At 35.1% G+C, this 22,596-nt stretch overlaps 1 protein-coding gene across 2 annotated transcripts in view; it reads right to left on the bottom strand.

The window, feature by feature from the left end:
- LOC106673878 (tudor domain-containing protein 1) overlaps positions 1–22,596 on the bottom strand; it is a 33,165-nt gene that overhangs the window by 8,040 nt on the left and 2,529 nt on the right. The window contains exons 2-20 of one of the 2 annotated variants that reach the window (XM_014406250.2): positions 19,844–20,004; positions 16,043–16,106; positions 15,872–15,978; positions 15,521–15,679; positions 15,187–15,462; positions 15,009–15,093; positions 10,071–10,231; positions 9,571–10,009; positions 9,432–9,500; positions 5,299–5,465; positions 5,103–5,235; positions 4,961–5,047; positions 4,775–4,903; positions 4,554–4,717; positions 4,373–4,499; positions 4,227–4,316; positions 1,250–1,362; positions 378–578; positions 29–248 (exon numbers count right to left, since the gene is read on the bottom strand). In XM_014406250.2, the coding sequence (XP_014261736.1) occupies positions 29–248; positions 378–578; positions 1,250–1,362; positions 4,227–4,316; positions 4,373–4,499; positions 4,554–4,717; positions 4,775–4,903; positions 4,961–5,047; positions 5,103–5,235; positions 5,299–5,465; positions 9,432–9,500; positions 9,571–10,009; positions 10,071–10,231; positions 15,009–15,093; positions 15,187–15,462; positions 15,521–15,679; positions 15,872–15,978; positions 16,043–16,106; positions 19,844–19,983 (2,931 nt within the window). In that variant the 5' untranslated portion in view covers positions 19,984–20,004. Of the gene's footprint in view, positions 1–28; positions 249–377; positions 579–1,249; positions 1,363–4,226; positions 4,317–4,372; positions 4,500–4,553; positions 4,718–4,774; positions 4,904–4,960; positions 5,048–5,102; positions 5,236–5,298; positions 5,466–9,431; positions 9,501–9,570; positions 10,010–10,070; positions 10,232–14,864; positions 14,939–15,008; positions 15,094–15,186; positions 15,463–15,520; positions 15,680–15,871; positions 15,979–16,042; positions 16,107–19,843; positions 20,005–22,596 lie in introns of those variants that run through there. The other variant, XM_014406251.2, reaches the window with a different exon arrangement.

Below are 22,596 nucleotides of genomic sequence, written 5' to 3'. Positions count from 1 at the left end.
TCGATAATTTTTTTTGTTTAATACTTACAAGTTCTGACATTTTTGGTACAGGTGTTGAAAATATACATCTCACACTTGATTCTGCAATCGACTTGACCTCTTGTGGAAGGGGTGAGAGTGCATCTGGGACTACGACAAGCCCGTAATCAGTCAAAGCAACTTTAATTTTACCAGGGTGCTTCACCATAATGTAACCTCTGTACCAATCTCGGCCAATTTTAGCACTAACTACATCGCCTAATGAGGGCCTAGAAAAAATTGTTTGTATAACAATGACATATTGTTATAAAAAATTAATTAATAAAAATAATTTAAAAAATACACCTTTACATCGCTAAAATTTCAGTGTAATTCTTCTTAAATATATTTGCACTTACTTAAAGTTGAGATTCGGTTTGGAATTTGAAAGAAGTTTATGTATTTTGTCGTTTGTCATGTACTTCAAAATGTTCATGTTATGTTCATCAACGTTCAACACGATAGACCCGGTGATGCAATTTTCATTCATTACTTTACGCACTTCAATCATGACATTTGTAGCATTATCCTCGGTGAGGTAAATTACATGGTTCATTCTTCTGTAAATTTAAAAACATTATTTGAACAGAGTCCATTTTTTTTTTTTTTTAATTCTTACACTAAGTATAAAATGTAGAAGCGATAATTCAAAACTCTTTAAATTTATTTAGTCTCATGCTGAACCGGCATCTTCGGTGAGAACTTGCAAACATATTTGAGGAGTTCAATAAACCTGTGAGAGAAGACAGACCCAATTAAGGCCCAATGCCGGTTCAGCATGAGTTCACAGACTTGCAGACCAACACCCAGCCTCCAATGTTTTTTAGTGTTACATTTTTAATGTTCATTGAACCGCACAGGCTGATTAACAAGTCAAGAAGTACCCTTTACCTTTTAGTTGTAAAATACAACTATGAAACCACCACCTTAACTTCCATTTGATAAATTATTGGCTACACACTTGCATCTTAATCCATTTTTGTAATTGAAGTAATAAACCAGATTAAAAAATGACAAATGAATGAAATTAGGATAAGAATGAATTCAAAATGAACAAATTAAGTTTATTTAATGCTAATTTAAAAACTGTAAAGGAACAAAGTCAGCCTGTAAATTAATACAAAGCTGTAAAAACATATTTAAAAAAAAAAAACAACAATTAAAATGGATGTTTTGTGCTGAAAAAAGGTCTCATGATTGTCATTGATTGAAACCATTAAAAAAAAATTACTTCTTCACAGTTTGATCACTGTTTGGCCTCCTTGGTATAGCAGCTTCAGGTTCCTCGGACAGATCTGGATAAATGACACCAGCTACATGGACAATAACCATACCATTGTGCACCTGAAAGCAGTTTAAAAAATGTAAATAAAAATACGTATTATATAAGCATGATTATGTTTTTTTTTCTCCAGTCGCAACACTGACATGTTATCCAAAGGACTAAGGTTAAGAAAAACCAGCCAATATGAGGTTATGGATAAAGGATTAGTGATGTAGTAAGGAGCTTTGACTATTTGCCTGAGATCTTTTGAGCGTTAGTTGAGTTTTGATGGTCTAAACAGATTTCAGTCATTAGTCTTATGTTAAGTATTCATTATTATTTGGTGATCGTGAGATGCGGTCTGATGTGACGTAGGTTTAAAAATCTTTTTATTTATCGTGCAGACGTTTCGATCTTTACTGAGATCATCTTCAAGGCTATAAGTGTTTGTTTTCTGTGCTGATGTGTCTTTACTGTGTGTTATTCAATGATAATTCTGTGAAGATGGCGAGATGCTAAAACGTGTCTGAGACCAAAACAGCTAGGACGGTCAGACCACAATTATCAAGAATGACTGAACTTGAAGGCTTATCACCTAACGGTCATCTAGAGGGAAATTATTTTGGTCTGCCTACTCTCACTTCTATGATCATGTTCAGTATTAAGTCTGTGAAGATGGCGAGAAGTTGAAACGTGCCTGAGACCAAAACAGGAGGTTGGCAGACCACAATTATCAAGAATGACCGAACTACAAACCTATCACCTAACAGACTTCTAGAGGGAAATCATTTTGGTCTGCCTACTCTCACTTCTATGATCATGTTCAGTATTAAGTCTGTGAAGATGGCGAGAAGTTGAAACGTGCCTGAGACCAAAACAGGAGGTTGGCAGACCACAATTATCAAGAATGACCAAACTACAGACCTATCACCGGACAGACTTCTAGAGGGAAATCATTTTGGTCTGCCTACCTTTGCTTTTTTTTTGGTCTTGATATTCAATAATAATTCTGTGAAGATGCAAGAAGCTGAAAAACGTCTAAGACCAAAACAGTGAGGTTGGCAGACCACAATTATCAAGAATGACCGAAGTACAGCCCTATCACCAGACAGACTTCTAGAGGGAAATCATTTTGTTCTGCCTACCCTCACTTCTATGATCTTCATACTCAGTGATGCCTGTGAAGATGATGAAAGGCTGAAAAACGTCTGAGACCAAAACAGTGAGGTTGGCAGACCACAATTATCAAGAATGACCGAACTACAGGCTTATCACCTAACAAACTTCTAGAGGGAATCTGTTTACCTTTACTTCTTTGATCTTCATATTCGGTGATACATGTGAAGATGGCAAGAGGCTGAAACGTGTCTGAGACTAAGGCTGCTCGTCCATTGGAATCGAACTACGACGGCCGTTCAACAGCTGAACTATTTGACCAAACTGACGACCGGCAATATAGCCGAACGCCGTCGTCCACTGTAGCTGATTTTTGTCAGTTCACGACACAGCCCAAATGGATGTAGAAGATTTGTTGCTGCTCGAAAATTCTTAGTTTACATACAAATGGAATGAAAGAAATAAACAAAAATATTGGAAGTTCCATTTCTAAAGCCTCGATCACAGTTTACGCTGGACATCTCTCCAATGATAGAGTGGATCACGCATGTCCCAAGAGCCGCTCCTCAACCACACATCAATTTTTCGCAATCCATAGAAAAAAACGAAACGAAAAGGCAAGGAAAAAGCAAAGAACAGCGTTAACCAATGGTGATCGTTTGATGTCACGTGGTTGACAGTTGAAGTCAAAGTAACCATTCGGCCGAATAGGACTGGAAAATCCAACTTTATTTGGATCGGAAAGTGCTTTGGCAGTACACAGCCCAACACGACCGAACGAATTGATTCTAATGCTCATTCGTTTCTTTGCTTTTGGATCATCCGGCCCTATTCGGCCGAAAATGGCTCTACTGGACGTCCTACCTAAAATGGTGAGGACGATCAGACTATAATCATCAATAACGACCAAACTACAGGTCCATCACCACACACCTCTCATATTGATCTGGCTATTGTCATTAGTTGGGTCTGTCACTTATTTTCCTTTAGGTGAGTTGCACAGTTTAATTTTCCGTTGTTCCCAAATAATCCTATTTGTTTTTAACATAGTAAAATAATAAATTAATTTCTTGATTTAATAACTTGTGTATTGATCTAATAACCTTTTCAGTATTTTATTTTTCTCGAATCTGTTTATAAAATTTTGAAAACATTATTTAAAAAAAATAATAATAAAGTTTGATCGAGCTCTGCAACCAAGAACATAAAAGTACCAACTTTACATAAGATTTTATACATATATATAGGTAAATTTGTTTCAGCTCATAAAGAACCATAAAAAAATAAATAATCCATAAAATATGAAGAACATTCTAAAAAATTGGTTGATCCAAGTCAGGAGCTCTAATATACCAATAAGTGGCAAGCGCCTTGGGAATCACAGACTTTGCTGCTTCAACGGTTTGATACATTTAAGAAGAGTAGGGGTTCAATAATGTATTAAAAATAATAATAATAGTGGTGAGCCAAATTCTGTGAATTCTGATTAAACAACTGACTGGAAGAATCGAATTTTGTCACCTTACCACTGGCTACGAACCGTCAGAAATTTATAATGCAAATTAATTTGAGATGTTTATCTAACTGATACTTGATAGATTTTTGTTCAAACTTTTATAAGTTTAAAACAAAAAATTGGGGGTGGAATTTTTCTATTTAAATACTTTAACTTCATTTTGAAATAATTATTTTCACTTTTAGTTGTCCCCCCCCCCCAGGGGGTTGAGTTAGTGCTCTTTTTCCTTAGTCCCTAGAAAAGCATTGTAAACAGTTGTGTCAACATATAAAAATCTATGAAATTGCTAGATTAAATATTTAGAGGACTAACTGCTTTAACTGCTTTCACATTGAGGATGTTTGTATTCTCCAGGCCCGTATATTCAGAAGGAGTTCCTTTAGCTAGTTTGATTTTGATGGCCTGAAAAAAAAAAATTGTTGTAAATGTTGTTATTTCAATTATTCCATAAGATTTACCATTGGTGGAATATTCTTAAGGTTAATCGGCATTGGATGTAGTTCTTCTAGTTTGACGATATCAGAGTTGCCGTAATCTATGTAGAAGACAGTCAGCGGATTGAGATTGGTAACTTTAGCCCGACACCTGAAGAGACAGAGATTATATATAATGAAAAAAAAAAAGACATTATAATCTTACCATACTGAATCATATTTAACAACGTATGTTTCATTGAGTACTGGCTCGGCGATAGTGACGGAACTGTGAACATTTAGTGAACAGCCAATCTTGCACAGATTTATGAAATCGTCTTCGAGAACGACCCAATATTCATCGGGCTGTTCGGTCACTACTATTTTAACCTAGGAAGGAATAAAATATTTCAATTTCTTAAAATGCTTTAAATTTCAAATACTTACAGGTACAAAGTTAACAGATGAAATTGGGAGATTTTTCTTGAACGAAGCATCGTCAGAAGGAACAATTGCTTCAGACTCTAGTTTTGGTCCTGGCCCACCCTTAATTTGAACTTCACAATGATCATTTTCCTAAAAGGATGAAAAATGTTAACAAATTAAAAAAAAAATTATAAATATGAAACATACCATTTTGACAGCTTTGATGCTTATAAGCTGATCCACTTCAAAAGTTTCCGTGTTGGGTGTTCCCTCAACAAACTTAATTTTAAAAGACTGGAAAAAATATGTTAAAATACAAGTCTTAAATTAAATATAATAGTAAACATACCAAAGGCTTTATTGAGATAAGATCCTTTGGAACGCGTTTCATCTCATTCAATTGAATTTCACATTCATTTCCAAAGTCGATAAAGAGGACTTTTGCAGATTTATCACTTTTGCTCAAAATCTTCGCTCTGTACCTGCATTTAAATCCATTATTACAGAAATATTCTAAAGAAAGAAAATATAAGAAACTAAAGTACCAAGCTCCAGCAAACGGTGCACAGCATTTTGTCATCAAGTTAGGATCAGAAACGACTTTTGGGTCATTGCAGTATTCCATCAATTTAGTTGTAATTCTCTCCTGTTCTACGAGATTCTCTTTCTTGTAAACCCAATATGTCGATCCTTCTATATTTGAAATGTACACCTGTTCATTTAAAAAAAATAAAAGAATAATCATCTCCTATTGTTATATAAATGTGTTTTTACAATCCTTGCAGATTGTTAATTTTGTTAGGCTTATTGTTAAACATGAGGGCGAATCAAGTACAAATGGGACTGATTTTCTTAAAAACATCAGAGGGTTTAGAACTGAAAGGAGGTGTGTAGTTAGATTGTAAGGAAAAGGCAAAACAGTCACCAATTCTCCCCTTTATTTATTTATTAATTTAGTACACAATTACAAATTTGAGTGATAGTGGCAGGACCACTTTAACTACAGCCAGAAAGTCTTTAAATTGTTTAACTTGTGTGGTAAATAGTTGCAGTGAGGGTTTTGAGAAGTGGAAAAGTTTTCCAGCTATTACTCTGCATGGGGCATTCCTGGCAAGGACATCTAGTGAAGAAGCGTAGCGTTCTTGACTTCACCTCCGCGGCAATGGCCTTCTTTTGTCAATTTTGGCTATCCTAAGGGGGCGCTCAATCCTGGTCGATCTTGGGCAGGAGGTGACAAACCTCAAAAACTTATTTTGTTATGTTGTTGTTTTTTTGCTGTGTTTTTAATGTTGTGAAGGTAGTGTGTGAATGTGATTTTATGTGTTTATGTTTTCCTTTTTTAACATTTATTTATTAGTATATCTCAAAATTCTCCAGTAGAAATGTATGGTGATTAGTGACCGTTAATTGATATTTATTTAGAAATCGTGAGATGCGGTCTGGTGTGATGTAGGTTTCAGAAAAACATTTTCTTTATCGTGCCAATGTTTCGATCTTTATTGAGATCATCTTCAGGGCCTGGATTTAGAAACATTGTTTACATAAAACAATTACATTTTGGATGTGGAAAAGTGAATTTATACAATGCAAATTTTTTATATATTCAATCAAAGTATTTCTACTCACTCAAAGTGTTTGTCTTCTGTGTAATTGTGCCATTCTTGTGTGTCGTGTCGTGTCAAGAGTGCCAGTGAGATTTTGCTATTTTGTGTTTATATACATTGGATTTTGAAGGGAGGGAAGGATGTCGGTATAGAAAAGACATTTTTGTATAAGGTATGTATAAAGCCTGTTCTTTGAGGTGAAAAGAGCCGACAAAGGGAAAAAATGTGTTGGTAATGGTTCGGCCAGATTATCCTTTCAGGATTGTATAGAAAGGGATAAAATAGGAAAAGGAAAGCTAAATTGTTGGGAAATTAAACTATGTGAAAAATATTTGATGTGTGGAATGTAATGTAAGGATATAGGTATGTTATCTATATTGAATTTGGATGATATTGGCATAGCTGCGACTGAGTTTATATGTATCTGTTCTGTAATTGATGCTGTGTTTATCTCTGTTGATATAAACCATTTTTAAGAAATTACATTTATGTTTGTTTTGTTCTGTGTGTAATACTTTTGGATTTTTGAAGTCGAAATTGTATTGGTGTTCAAGATGGTGGTAGCAAGTGCTGTAGGATTTTGCTTAGGTTTTTTGCAATCATAGATATGTCGCTTTACTCTATACCGACATCCTTCTCCACCCCTTCAAAATGCAACATATATAAACACAAAATAGCAAAATCTCACTGGCACTCTCGACACGACACGCAAGAATGGCACAATTACACACTTTGAGTGAGTAGAAATACTTTGATTGAATATAAAAAATATATTTTGCATTGTATAAATTCACTTTTCCACATCCAAAATGTAATTGTTATATGTAAACAATGTTTGTAAATCCAGACCCTGAAGATGATCTTAATAAAGATCAAAACATTGGCACGATAAAGAAAATGTTTTTCTGAAACCTACATCACACCAGACTGCATCTCACAATTTCTAAATAAATATTCTCCAGTAGATTCACTAATTTCATGGCCCGCTTGACCAATTAATATATTACAATTAATTACGATTTTTAGTTGAGATAAAAACCTTAATTAATTGTAATTCTCCAGTAAGTTGAGTTTTGTCATTTTTATGTGTTGTGCATCAATCTTAAGCTTGATTCTATTGTGTTTGGTTCATGGTTGTGGTGTATTGTGTGTGGCATAATTATTATAAAGGTTTTGCCGAGGAGGGAGTGAAGCCAACCAAAATTTTGGGGTGACTAAAGGCACAGTACAAGGCCAGCACCCTGTCAAGAAGCCGTGTTCGCTTGGCACAAAAAGATGTGAAAAAATCAAGAACAGAAGTCATTATCACCGACCAAAGCATATGACCGAGGCCAACATTGAGGCCGCTTTTCATGTTGACTTTCTCCATGATTGACAATGCATAATTTTTTTTTTTTTTTTTAATTTAGATCAAACAATTACATAGCCATGTTACAAAAAATACTTTTTAAACAGTTCAAATTATATTTTCAGACATCATTTAAAAATTTTATTATCAAGTTATACACTGAGATTCTTGAATAGAGCTCTAGTTTCTGTAATTGGGTGTTCTACTCCTTTCTCCAAATCCTGGTAGAATTTATTTCTGGCCGACGAATGTTGGCTGCAGTGAAACATTATGTGCGTTAGGTCCTCTTTTACTCCGCATGTGTCACAATTAGGGTATTGTTTTATGCCAATCTTGTGAAGATACACTGCGCAGTTGCCATGGTTTGTTCTTAACCGATGTATGGTGGTTATGTCTTTTTTTGCCATGTCTAGTTTGTTAAACCACGGTTTCATTTTCACAAGTGGAAATAATGTTTTATAGGTCATTCCCTTATACAAGGCAAAACTACCTTTCCTCAGTTCAAGAGTGATGTCATTTATTTGGACATATATGTTCCTCTCTGAGACGAGCGTTATTAAGTTGTTAATAAATTTATTAGGTAAACCCATCTTTTGCATTTTTTCTGCCAGAATGAACAGATCGACGGAATCAAAGGCAGCTGATATGTCCAAAAACAAGTGCTAGAGTGCTTTGGTTATTCGTGAAGCCTAGTTGTACGTCTGTGACTAGTATTCTGTGATTGAGCGTTCTTTTCTGAAACCCATTTGTGGGTTGGGCAGTTTTTTATTGCCTTCTAGGCATCATTCTAGTCATGCCTTTACCATTCTTTCGAATGTCTTAACCAGACAGGAAGTAAGATATATAGGACAGTATGAGTAGATATCTGTTTGAGGCTTTCCAGATTTCAGTATTGGAATTATCAATGTGTTCTTCCATTGTTTGGGAAACTGATCTTTTTCCCAAAAATCGTTCAAGAGATTTAGAAGGCTTGATTGACATATCGATGGTAAATGTGCCGGCATTGATTAGTATATTTCGTCGAGTCCAGGAGAGGTATTAGAGTTATTTTTTTGTAGCAGCATGCCATTCACCGATAGAAAATTTTTCAGTCAACATGGTGTAATTTTCAGTCATTTAGTCAGATAATTCTCTTTGTGCACTGGGAGGGCATATTTTTTTTAGAAAGTTTGAGACCCAGCCATCCATAATGAAAATGTCACAATGTTATTGTGAATTATTGGATGTTGCAAAATAATCATTTCAAAGAAAAAGGGAGAAACAATCATTTATGATTACACCAAGCCTCATACGGCTAAATGCCATGAAGCAAAAACTAGATGCAATAGGATAGGAAACATTAAAACTCTTCAGTGTTTTTTTTAAGCACTTAGCACTTCCTAATTTTTTGGAAGCACTCGGAGGCCAGCATTTCAACTCAACAAAGCTATGGAAACATTTGTACTTCAGTGACTACGAGAAAATCCCAAGAGTTTTTATGATCGATGCAATATAAATTCCCAATCTGATGGGGGTAATGCAATTCTGAGGCAGGAGAACATGTAGAAAAATAATATAAGTTAAGCTTAATAAAATAAAGTTAGATTTTGTTTTAATGAGACCCATTTATTTTTGATAAACCCTCGTATTTAGTGTCCTGTGACTTTTATGTATTAAAACAGTGAGAAATAAATATTATTTAATAATAATCTAGGAAAATGAAGTCTTAAAATTAAATAGTACTTACCTCAGTAAAGAGATTTGTGGGAATCGGTAAGGTCTTTTTTTGTGCAGGTGATGGTGCCTTTTGGTAATCCTAGAAAAATTGAATTTGAAAACAATGTGAAAAGAGATCTTACATTTATCGATCTACATGCAAAACTCACATCCTTGTCTGAGTCAGGCTTTTTAATAACAACAGTTGGCTCGGCCGGTTGGTTTCTATTGCCGAAACCGTGTTTGTTTGCTGTTTTCGGATGGTTATTCTTAAACATTCCTCGAGCGCCATTTTGACTTTTCTTCTTAAAACTATTATTTGGGTTCTGTCTACCTTCCATGTCACTCGTTCTGGTGCTATCTGTATCGCTCTGGTGTTCACTGAGGCTGCTGCGATTCTTACTTTGGTGATAGTTGGCACTCTGCCTTTTCATGTCGTTCGGCTGATTGCGCCTGTTATCTTGACGACGATTTTCATTGTTTTGATTGGCAGGGTGGTTTCGTCCAAAATTGTTTTCTCTCTGAAATGAATTCTTTTGGTTGATGAAATCTGAAATGTCTTCACTCTTGTATAACATGTTGCCGTCTTGAGTAAACACCACCGTCTTCCTACATAATAATTTTTCATTGTCATTGCCAAAAAATTAAATAAAAAAAAATTAATGCTTACATAGTGCATTCCAGTTTATGCTTGGGCCAGTCAAGTCTGATGCAGGTAAAACTGCAGTACCAAGCCTTGCACACAGAACAGACATGCATTGATGGTTTATGACAATACTGACAGTTCCCATGGTTTACGGGTAAAACAATATCTGGAGGGTATTCAGCCACCTGTAAAGGGAAAATAATTTCTTTTAGTTTATAAATTATTACTACACAATCCATGAAAGGACAAAAATTATTTCAATCAAGGATATGATTGTTATCACTGCAGCCAACACTTCTGTCCGTACAGACCCTGTCTTTTTGTCGCCAGCATTATTTTATCTATTACTTTACTAAAAAAAAGTACTTGTAATGACAATTAGGCCTGATCCACACATGTGGTTTTTGCCGTTCAGTGACCAGGTCTCGTTGTGTTCACCTCGTGTACAAAGAGCACATTTACAAAGTAAGCATTATTGGGTTCATCCATGTACAGATACTTTATATATTTATTACAGGAAAATCAATATAAGTTTTTAATTAGTTCTGAACCCCATAAATAAAATTGTAAGCAGGAAGAATGCAAATATGGTGTTCAAAGTCAATATATAATAACAAATCTACAAAAATAATAAAAAAGCGAGGCTGTAAAATTTTTGTGTAAATGGCTTCTCTATTAGGTGGTAATTCGATTACTGTATATTAACATACATACATTGAATCATGGTTTGTTTCCGATTTTTGATAGGCATAATGCATTTTACAGATATGTTATGTAATGCCAAATAAAGTAGCAAAGTGAATCGTAAATTAGCAAGTTTAGTTATTGCACTATCCATCCAAAGCAGATAAAAAAAATTCTATTGGCTGTTGTGAATACGGTTGATGTTTCTGTTACATTAAAAGGTTCACACTGGTTTGTCACCTGAAGAATGGAACTGTATAAAATAGCCCAACTGGCTGAACGTTGTGGTGTACAAGGTGTAACTATTTAGGGCAGAACTCATGCCTGCTTATTTAATGGTGTAGCTGAATATGACTGTATGCGAACAGCTAAGCAAAATGTTACTATTCCTATTATTGCTAATGGCGGCTTAGAGGGAAATGCTATGAAAAAAATGACCGAAAACCTGCTGGACAGTGTGGCTGTGGCATTGCAGCTTTGCACGCTCTAACCAACCTAATGCTCTGCACTCATACCACAACCATAACTCTTTTTTTTTTTTTTTCAGTTTTCCACTCAAAAGTCTGTTTAGAGGTCACCAAATAAAATAAATAAATAAAACAACTAAGGGACCTATGATAATAGAGTGCTTAGCATGTCTGATTCTCAGCTCATAGATCCCACATTCTTGGATTTGTTACGAGTGGGAAATAAGAAAGGAATTTTTTTTTTGCACGGGGGGCAGTGACCAGATTTGGCCGGAGACATGGGTGTCCTCGGCAAGGTTGAGTGAGGCCGGGAAGAGGCCGAAGACACACGGGCGGTCTTTGGACGCCGAAAGAGGCCCAGCCAGGGCTCAGCAGGGACATAGGCAAGGAATGGAATGCGTCAGTGGCTCCCTGTAATGTCACGGGCTTCCTTTTTTAATATTTTTTTATTTATTTTTTAATCTGGGGACTTTTCTTCTTGGAGAGTTCGTATATGCGAAAGGAGAACCATGCTGTGACGTAAGGACCAGGACAAGGTTATTTTCTGAAGAGAGCTGGTTTTGTTATTTTCCCCCTCACCCTCTCTCTCTCTTCCTCTCTCTCCCTTTTTTTTTCTTCTTTTTAAATATACAAGCCATTGTTATTTTTTTTCTTGTTTGTTTCTTTGTTTTTTCTTATTTCACTCTGACATTTCACTGTTTTCCAAAAAGAGAAAAACAGTGTGGCGCCCGATGATTATTTTCTTTTTATTTATTTTAGAGAAAAGGATTTCCACTTTTCACACGCCCATGTACCTGGAGACTGGGTTAGTTGTCAATGGTCCGAGGAGGAATCTGTAACAGGTTCAATTCCCATTGTCGCACCTGGAATTTTTAACCCGCCCCCCTCCCGACCAAAAAATATTATTCATTCATGACAGACATACAATGGCATACATATGAAAAACTAGGCTATTAAAAACAAATTTGGGGGACCATGGTAGCCCAGTGGTTAGCGTGAAAGACTCTCGGCTCGTAGACCCCACGGTCGTGGGTTCAATTCCTGCCATCGCCTCTGGCCCTTTTTCACAATACCCTTCCTCCCAATACGAATATGCCTAATATATTGTCTGGCATTGGCTAATATGCATAATACATAAAGACATTAAAAATTGTCACAAGGCGCTAGGGGTCACCTATGGACATATTTAGGTGGGACAAATGCCCCCTTCCATCACAGAAGGTAGGTCAATTAAATTTCAGGCTAATAAGCACTCGGCTCCTGATCTCTGCAGCCTAGCTTCTCTAACTGGTTAAACCGTAAGTGCTTTTTGTCTCCAACGATTAAGCTCCTCTGTTCATTCAATTTTCAATTATTAATTGCCACAAGCAAGTTTGAGGCCTATTTATTTTTAGTTTGTATAAATTTTACCATTGAAGTAATAAATTTATTTTTGGTCAAGAAGGTTTTGTTTTACTTTTGCTTTTCATTTTACTTCTCTTTATTTTAATTCCCCCACGCTTTCATCAAAGCGCACTCTGCTGTCAGGTGTCAGCTTTGCTCTATCCTGCGATGGACTTCGGTTATTTAAACTTACCTTAAGTCCAAGAAATGGCTCGCAGTTTCCAAAGCCCACATACAGCGAAATCAGCAGAGCGCGCTGTGATGAAAGCGTGGGGGAATTAAAATAAAGAGAAGTAAAATGAAAAGCAAAAGTAAAACAAAACCTTCTTGACCAAAAATAAATTTATTACTTCAATGGTAAAATTTATACAAACTAAAAATAAATAGGCCTCAAACTTTCTTGTGACAATTAATATTTTTATTTTATTTATTTATTTATTTTTTTGCGTTATGAACTATGCATATTAGCCATGGTGACAATTCTTATATGTGTGTTCAAATCGGGGGGGTTATCGTGAAAAAAGGGCCAGAGGCGATGGTGGGAATCGAACCCACGACCGCGGCGTGAGAGTCTCTCATGCTAACCACTCGGCTACCGCGGTCCCCCCAATTAAGAATTGAAAATTGAGCGAACGGAGGAGCTTAATCGGTGGAGACAAAAAGCACTTACGGTTTAACCAGTTAGAGAAGCTAGGATCAGTCCGCTGCAGAGATCAGGAGCCGAGTGCTTATTAGCCCGAAATTTAATTGACCTACCTTCTGTGATGGAAGGGGGCATTTGTCCCACCTAAACGTGTCCATAGGCGACCTTTAGCACCTCATGACAAAATAAATAAATAAATTTAATTAATTAAAAAAGAAAAACCCCAAGATTCCACAAATAACAGATGACTTATGTATTGTTACAAACAATAGGTTCGGGAAATTTCACGCCCCACTCAACACCACAAACGCCCTTCTTGCCTTCAAGTCAAATTTCTGATTGTGATTGTGCATACTAATTCAAAGACGATTTTTTTTGTTTTGTTTTGTTTTGTTATAGAAAGGGTAAAAATCATAAATACATGAGAAAGTGTACACATAAGAATTCAATTTATTTTTTCTTTCTCGATGTGCCTAATATATTTTCTAAACAGACACTTCTGATAAATAGACAAAATCTTATTCCTGAGTGGCGTCCACTTATGGCAAGTACAATTTTGTATAAATATAAAAATAAACTGTTATTAATTTGATTATAAGAACTAAACATTTGTTAAAAAATCCTCCTTTATGATGTGCAAGAAACAGACTCATCCCAAGGGAATAACGTCAAAAGAATCAGTCTAATGACTCTGAATAAAAATACTACCACCAACCATTAGCACCAAACACGTTAATTGTTATGATTAATATTAAAACATAAATTCACTAGTTTCGTGGTAAAAAAAAGAGATAAAAAAGTCAATGGCACGAGTGGGATTCGAACCCACGATCTTCGGCTTGATACACCGTTGTTCTACCACTTGAGCTATTGTGACTTCGATCCATTCGGACACTAACTTCCCTCCTCAACCCACCTTTCGAATTTTCCCTCATTTTATTTTTATATATGTACAAACATGAACATTTATGAAAGATTTGGTATAGATTCAGTGCTTTAAATTCACTGTATAATTGTTTCGGATTATACCTATACAGTTTACGTAAAATGATTTTAAGAAGCGAGTTTATAGTTACACCCAGAGTATTAGTGTACCATTTATTAGTACCTCCCGATGAAACAATACCATAGGCTATTATGGATTGTGCAAGAGAAAAATATATTGCCCTTAAGACTTCAATTTTCAAAAAGTTGCGTAAAATTCTAGATTTATAAAAGTTGCGTAAAATTCTAGATTTATAAAAGAGATTTCTCAGACGGGAAACCAAACAATGAGTATTTAAATTAAATCTCAAATTCAAGTCCAATGTCACACCAAGATATCTGACACTGTAAGCAAGTCATTATCATCACAAGTATGAAAAGAAAATTTTAAATCATTACATGAAATGTAAGACTATCATCATCATTATCATTTCTAGAAATTGTTTATTGTATTGTAAGTATTATATATACAAGGGGTAGGTGATGTCAAACACTTATCATTACAATTTAAAACGAGGTCACGATAGCTCAAGTGGTAGAACAGCGGCGTATCAAGCCGAAGATCGTGGGTTCGAATCCCTCATGCCATTGACTTTTTTATCTCAACTGAAAACCTTAATTGTAAGATGTTAAAACATAAAATAAGTGATTAATCACCTTAGCTTCCATTTTAAGAACAAGAATGCAAAATCAAATATTCACTAAATCCTTCTTATTGAAAAGCGAACTTTGGCCTTACAATGAATAAATATTTACAAACATAGAATAACTAATATTTTGATCATAAGCCTATGTAAATACCTCGCAATATTTAGTCTGCTTATCAACATAGTCCATAATTTTTTGTTCTTCCTCTGGAGTACGCTTTGGAATTCTATATGTGTCCCTGGAAAAAATATGATTCGTTAACAAAACAAAATCATAATAATTAAAAAGTTCTAGATTTTTTTATTATTTTTATTATATAACTTTTGCTTACATAGGATGAATGAATTTATTATTCGAAGGTGCACTAAATCCTCGGCCCATAACTCCTTGTGGCTTGGTGGGATGATTGATAGTCATCGCGATAGCTTCATTGGCCAATGTGACCGAATCCGGCGCGTCGAACAGATTGAACTGGCCTTCATCGTAATTGTCGGGCTGGAGTTCTTGATTATAGTATTTCTCTATATTTGTCATGTTGCATTTAAACGACTTTGGACGCAGCCCAGTCATAGGCGGAAGGCGTCCCCGACCAGATTGTGTCTTAACACTTACAAACAAAAGATTCAATTTTTTTTAAAATTTACATTGTACAATATAAAACTTACAACACTTTATCTGGCTGTTTATCAAAAGAAGTATTCGTGGTGACCATAGAAGAATCTGCAGAATCTTTTTCAACCTTTTCTGAAGTTTCTTTTGAAAACTTCACTGACAGGAAGTGTGGAGGTTTGCGGTTTATGCCTGCAATAGCCCTTTGGGCTTCGCTAAGAAAATTAAAAAAATAAATAAATACTGAAAGTGCAATCCTTGTAAACTATTTGAAAATGACAGAGGAGGCTAAAACGTAGAATTAAAATATATTTAACGACATTCAAATTGGCATATAAATAAGAACTAAACTGTTCATAAAAAAAAGGAAGTACAACAAAAACGAAAAGAAGAATAAACATACTTACTCGATATGTTCATATTCTACAAATGCCCATTTGGAAGTTGGCGGTCGATTATGTACATAAACACTAATGACCTCGCCATAAACCTCAAATATACATCGCACTGCTTTCTGATAAAGAAAGGTTTTTTTGTTAATAAATGCAATTAACGCTAAAATCACATTAAGTACTTACTTCTGTCAGAGCATTAGGGATGTTGCTAACGTGAAGTTTCAAATATGGAGTTGGTTCCCTTTGCCTGCATGAAGAAGAAAATAAATGTTTATTTATGCACGTACACACTGATGGACAAAATTAACACACCACCCTTAAATTTAATAATGGGTTGGTTAGATTAAAAAAAAAATTGGGTAAAGACAAAAATAAATTTAAAAACTTTTAGTCCCGTTTAATTCTGAGTATTTCCACCTCTGGCATGAATCCTAAAGAATTCTTTCCTATTCATCAAGAAAAGCTGTTACCAACTCTTCTAGGGTGTTAGGACATGAGATTCGCTGTTGTACTTGTCGCTTAAGTTGGTCTCGAATGTGTTCAATTGGGTTCAAATCTGGACTTTGAGCTGGCCACAGCAAGCAGTCAATTCCAACATCATTCAGGTAGTCATCCACAATATGCTCTATGGGGCCTGGCATTATCCTGCATTAACAAGAATCTCTCAATCAATGCGAGTGGCAAATGGCACTACATGATCTTTGATTATGTCTATTAAGTAGCTCTATGAAGGTAGAGATCTTCCTTGCACAACTTATTCGATGCGAGTGGCCAAAGAAATGCTACCCCAGGAACCTTACATGTGGGAGTTTTAAGGCTGGCCAACTACAATAATCATCGCCAGCTCTATTCTTTGAAATTCTATTATTTTCCTTCTCGCATTGTATTCCTTTTGAATCACTTTTCTGATATTGCTGCCCAGTTATATTCAAATCTATGATCTTGCCAACTTCTAGGCCTTGTCAGTCAATGATAAAAATTTATATATGGTATACAGACAAACTTTACACATATAATGAAAGTATATTCATCTAAAAACAAATCAATCCAGTTAGCATTCATACTGTCATTACTAAGAGTAATTGGGGAAGAAGCCCCACCATTCATGCTAATAAATTACATCACTTAGTACAAGATACAAGTACGAATTATTTCTCATCTAGCCTTTTTATTTAAGCCAGTAAAAAGGAATAACAAATACAATTTAAAATATTTATGGCTGAGGTTATGGATCAGTGATAAATGCCCCAAGGTTCCCGATATGTCATGTGGAATATCTAAGTTCTTACTTCAACTCAACTCTATACTATTTGTCATTATGCGCTTTTCAGTGACAAATTCCTGTCATAAAGGGCTTAAATATCTAACTGTCCATTGGGTGTTCCGGATGAGTTGTCAAACCACTATACAATACTTTCTCTCCATATTATTCACAATTAAAATTCTATAGGCTATGCTGAGATTTGAACCCAGGACCACTAGGCAGGGTACATAAGTCTTACAGTTTGGAGGAAATAGAAACAATTCGGAGGACTACATGTTGTTATGACTCTGTCCCTGTCATATTCACTCAAATGCCTGTCTGGAGCCATTCAAAAAGGTTTAAGAATAAGAATATCAAATGAAATCAATGAAGGAAAAATATTAACTAAAAGTGATCTTTAAGCATTGCAGAAAGCAAGGGCGTAATGCTATTTTTTTGTGCAAATGGGGTTAATCAGTACAATGCATTATTTACAGTTTATTTTTACTACGATAGCTGTTAATTACATGCAACTAATGTAGAAAGAAAATGGATTTAATTTTAAACAAAATAAATTGAGTATGTGTTAAATTTGTCCATCAGTGTACATTAAATACAGTGGGTTACTGGAATTTCTGTCTTGTGACACATTTCTCCAGCTGGGTGTTATAACTAAATTATTATTTATTATATTAAAAAACCTAGTTATCATGGCCAATTATAGGAGCGTTCTTTATCCTCCTGTGAATTACTTCATCCAAACAATAATTGCATATTTGGCAGTAGATTGACTAGCTTCACATTGTTTAACACATTTTTTTTCAGCTTTCTTTCTCTTCTGAAAGTGTACTACTGAAAATGTACAGCAGATTCGCGTGAATTACCTTCATACAAAATCTTGCATCTAGCCCTTGTCCAATGACTCAGTATTCGTCCGAACATCTTAAAGTGTAGATCAAAATGGCATTCAATTTGTCAGACTCAGAATTTTTGGCTTTGGATTCACCGTTATTTTTATGAGAGCAAAGACGTTGAAAAATGTGGGTGAACAGTATTTTTTTTAAAGAAAAATTTGAAATCTACTCCCACAATTTCTTCTGTACATTCCTTATGTTTCTCTCTGGTCCCACAGATGTCTTCTTGCAAAAAAGTAAAATGATTAATTTCTTGCAAACCATCATACGGAGTCCGAGAGTGTGATTGATTTGTCCGAACTCGCATCAAAATCCAAAATGAACTGGATCGATTCGCTTTCTCAACATTACGCAAGAAAACCAACAAAAATGAACCTAGTGAACGAGGTTTAACTCATTTCTGTGAGTTGGATCGTTCACGCGTTTTCTGACAAACGCTAATTCGCAACTTTTCGCACTTTTCTGGTCCCAGTGGACACAAAACCTTATGCACACACATGTAAAAATTGTACAGTTTACCAGATTTTTTTTCTTTGATTAGGCTTGAAGGACAGCAAACTTTGTCATAAAATCTGATAAGTTTCCACATTGTTATAGACTTCTTGCCATCCTAACATCTTGAAAATTCTTACTGATCTTATTGATTATATATTTTTTATACGGGTTAGCAACTAGTGTCTTTAAACTAAAATAGCACAAGAAGAATACTGGGTTCAAATTCAGGGATTTCGAAACTGTTGGTTCAGAAATAAAAAATATTGTTTATACAGCATTGAAAGTGATAATAACATAATTAATATTAATGATAATAGCATAATTTATATAGCATTGATAATGGTGATAGTATAGTCAAAAGCTCAGCAATCAAACTTTTTTTTGACAAGTGACTAAAACCATCCTAGTTTTATTCGTTGTAGGTCTGATAAATGATCAACTGAAGAATATCAAAATCATCTACCACTAAATCTCATATTTGTTATGCACAAACAAACAACCCTCTCGAATGTCTTTGGTGCTTCCCATTAAACTCTCAATTCAAACTTCCCAAAGTCAGTTCCCCGATTGTGATGTGACTGTGAAAAACCGAATCGGAGATGAACGCGAAGGAAAAAAAAAATTTTGTCAGAGAAAAAGTCAACTGACTAAACTGGTGATGGTGTCCAATAAAGTCAGGCCTAAGCTGCAACGTACACTTTTATAATTAAAATATATATCACATATCACAATGGTTCCGATTGTTTAAAATTATTATAAATTCAGCAACCGTCGTGCTAGACAGGTAATCCAAGGCAATATAGAAAGACAATACAAATATGAAATCTAGCATTCAACAGTGGACACTTCTAATAAGTTGATAAAATCCTTTTCTTAAGTAGTGTCCACTAATGGGAAATATTTGCATATAAAAATAAATTTGCCCTCTGACTGTTCTTCATTCTTAATATTAGCAATTTTATAAAGAGCTTTTACATTTTATTATATTTTTTATAGGGCTTTATGTTCAACTGGGCATGAAATTCACATGCCATAATATCCTGCCCTCCCATAACTATTTCCACATTCTTTACTTTGTTGTATTTTTTTTTTTTTTTTTTTTTTACTTTATGTCAAACAAAATTTCCAAAAAAATTATATTGGAATTTTTACATATAGATCTGACCAGTATGTTTTTGGCAGTTATCCAGATTTCGTGCATTTAAACACTCATCATCAGAATGAAAAGAGTCTTATGCAGATCTCTTTTATGTCAAATGCTTAAAATCAAGATAACTGCTAAAAAACAGTTTGTGAGTAGAACTATCCTATTTGACTATTGAATGGTTTTACCTTCGTCGTTCAACTTGGCAGGTTTGCTTGACAGCAGCCCCAGGTCCTTGTGAATACGAGTTGAAAGACTCGTCATTGTAGTCCTCTGCCATTGGGTCGAAGTTCTCCTCCATCAGCCTTCCTCTTCCCAATCCGTTCATTATGAAAAGAATTCTTTAAATCTAAAAACAAATACAAAAATATGTTAAAACAATTTTGGGCATTTTAACCAAATTTCTGCAAAGCAAGAATGTTAGAACATTAAATATTTATTCTTTTCATTTAACGGTTCAGATCAAATAGTAACAATAAAACTTGTAATGAAAAATATGTTCCAAATTTAATTTTATATTTTAATGATTTTTATTATAGTACAAAAACCATGTATAGACAAAGTACTCTATACAGTATTAACAAGGAAAAACTGGAAGTAATGAAATGAAAACAAACTCCCTAAAAAAGATCCTATATTCGCAATTTTTCCTTTACCAATTAAACGTATCCAACCTATAAGAAGATGATGAGCACTTTTAACAAAAAGCTCCTCCACAGCAGTATTGTTAAGCCCATGCTTGAAGAATCCGGACAAACCTCAACATGTTACAAGTGATCCCAAATAAGTTTTTGAGGTGTGTCACCTCCTGCCCAAGATGGACAAGGATAGAGTGCCTCTACGAGATGGCCAAAATGAAGACCATTGCCATGGAGGTGAAGTCAAGAACGCTACCCTTCTTCAGCAGAAGTACTGCCAGCAGGAATGCCCTATGCAGAGTAATTGGCGCTGGAAGCATTAGTGTGTAAAGAATATTCTGCTTTGAGTCTGAGCTGTGATTTTTAAGATATCTGTGATAGTCCATTAAGTGCTGTGATTTTCCTATGATTTCTGGTCCATAAATGTGTATAATCTTTGTATTAACTTATTTGGGCCATCAAAATCTATTTTGTCATTATCCTGTCTAAATGAGTGGTTTTTAAAAACTTTTTTCCGCTTCTCATTTCACTGAAACTTTTACAACAATTTAAACAATCTAAAGACTTTCTGGTTGGTCACTCAAATTTGTAATTATGTACTAAATTTAAAAAAAATGAATAAATAAGAAAAGACACGCATTGGTAATAACCAAACCTTGGTAGTGCTAAAATTCTCGTCAAATTGAATATGTTAAATGCTTTAATGAGATTAACCTTATTCTTATAACTTGTTCAGTTGTATAATCATAAATATAATTTCAAATTAAAATAAAGTTATCTGTTCTTAAACAGATATGAATTTAACAATAGTATTTTTGTCAACTGGAGCGAAGCTTTGGTTCAAGTCTCAATGTCAGCATGCATCATGCTACCCCACTTTACCTAATGTCCTGCACTTCTCAAGAGGGATTGTGGTGACTGAGATGACTGGATTCAAAATTTTAGCATTGCCTTTACAATTTTATATAAAAACAATTGGGAAAAAGAAATATTTACGTGGTCTGACCCCATGATCATGTCAATGCAAAGTGGGTAGTTGGACATTAATCTGAACAGGACTGGTGACAAGTTATCTCGTAAAATATAAACATTGTCAGACCTTATTTTTTTATTTTATTTTTGCAAGTCTTAGCAGGACCCTCACAGGTCAAGGTCATACCCAATGTACAGCAGGCACCTCGATAGTGAATGGAGACCTCCCACACCATTCCCATACCAGCTTTGGGTCGAAAGTGGAGCAATCCAAAACCTGCTGCTCGGCTGTCTGAGGCGACTTACATATGGTGTATCTTCAGTAACTTTCCTAGACTAGATTTAAGTTGAAAGTAGAGGTGTCTAAAGCCTCAAGTTCTGCTTAGCTGTCTGAGAATATGTATATATGTGCAGTCCCTTTTTGAACCTGCCTTGTTCACAGAATTCTGTTGTACGAAGATATGTATGTCTGTCATTCCCATAATGCTGTAAGTTAAAGGCGAAGTCTAAGGCCTTCTTTGTTCTGTTGACAATAGAATACTTACATATAAATACCTTTCAGTACCAAACCTAGACCAGTTTTGAGTTGAAATAGTCTAAATCCTTTGGTGCAGTAGGGATGAGATGTTTGCACTCTGCACCCTTTTTTCGATGATTTTCTTTGGGTAGGTTTCTATTGTACGGATCTCCTCTTGGGAAATTGATGTGTGAGACCTAGAGGTTTGGCTGGATACATAATTTGGACCTTTAACACTGCCACCGTTCCATGTCCATTTTAGGTCTTGTACTAATAAGGATTGTAATGACAATAATTAATGAGTTGGATGTGCAAGTTCTTTTTTCAAGCTTTTGCATGAGATTTATGACATGAAAGATCTCTTTCTCTCTTTTTTTTTATAGGAAAACAGCGGATGTGGGACTCGTGAACGACCCAGATTTTCCGCGGGCCGGAAGAAAACCGTTGGGGCTTTTCCTGCAATTCACTCCCAGTGTTATTTTTAGTTTTTTTTTCAACTTATCTTCATGATCATCTTCCTCAACAAATCATTCTTTTCTCCCCTTCTGTTCAAAATCTGGCCTCTATCAAACTTCTATGGCATATTCCTTTTTCAGGTAAACCATCTGGCTACATCCATGTCCCTTCGGTTGCTCTATTTTTTTAAAACTTCCCATACCTTTCCCAACCCTCCACCTATCCTATCGTATTTCTAATTTTTCACCTCGGTAAAATTGCATTGTTCACGTTCAAACTACTTCATATTTAAGATATTTTTGTTTTTGTTGCCTTTATTTATATATCTATTAGATAGATTCAGTCGCTGTCATGTATG

Source organism: Cimex lectularius, unplaced genomic scaffold (genome assembly GCF_000648675.2).
Source record: "Cimex lectularius strain Harlan isolate CLEC.00 unplaced genomic scaffold, Clec_2.1 scaffold15, whole genome shotgun sequence".
Lineage (NCBI taxonomy): Eukaryota > Metazoa > Arthropoda > Insecta > Hemiptera > Cimicidae > Cimex > Cimex lectularius.
The sequence above is the reverse complement of the archived record's forward strand: the minus strand, read 5'-3'. Positions and strand labels throughout refer to the sequence as shown.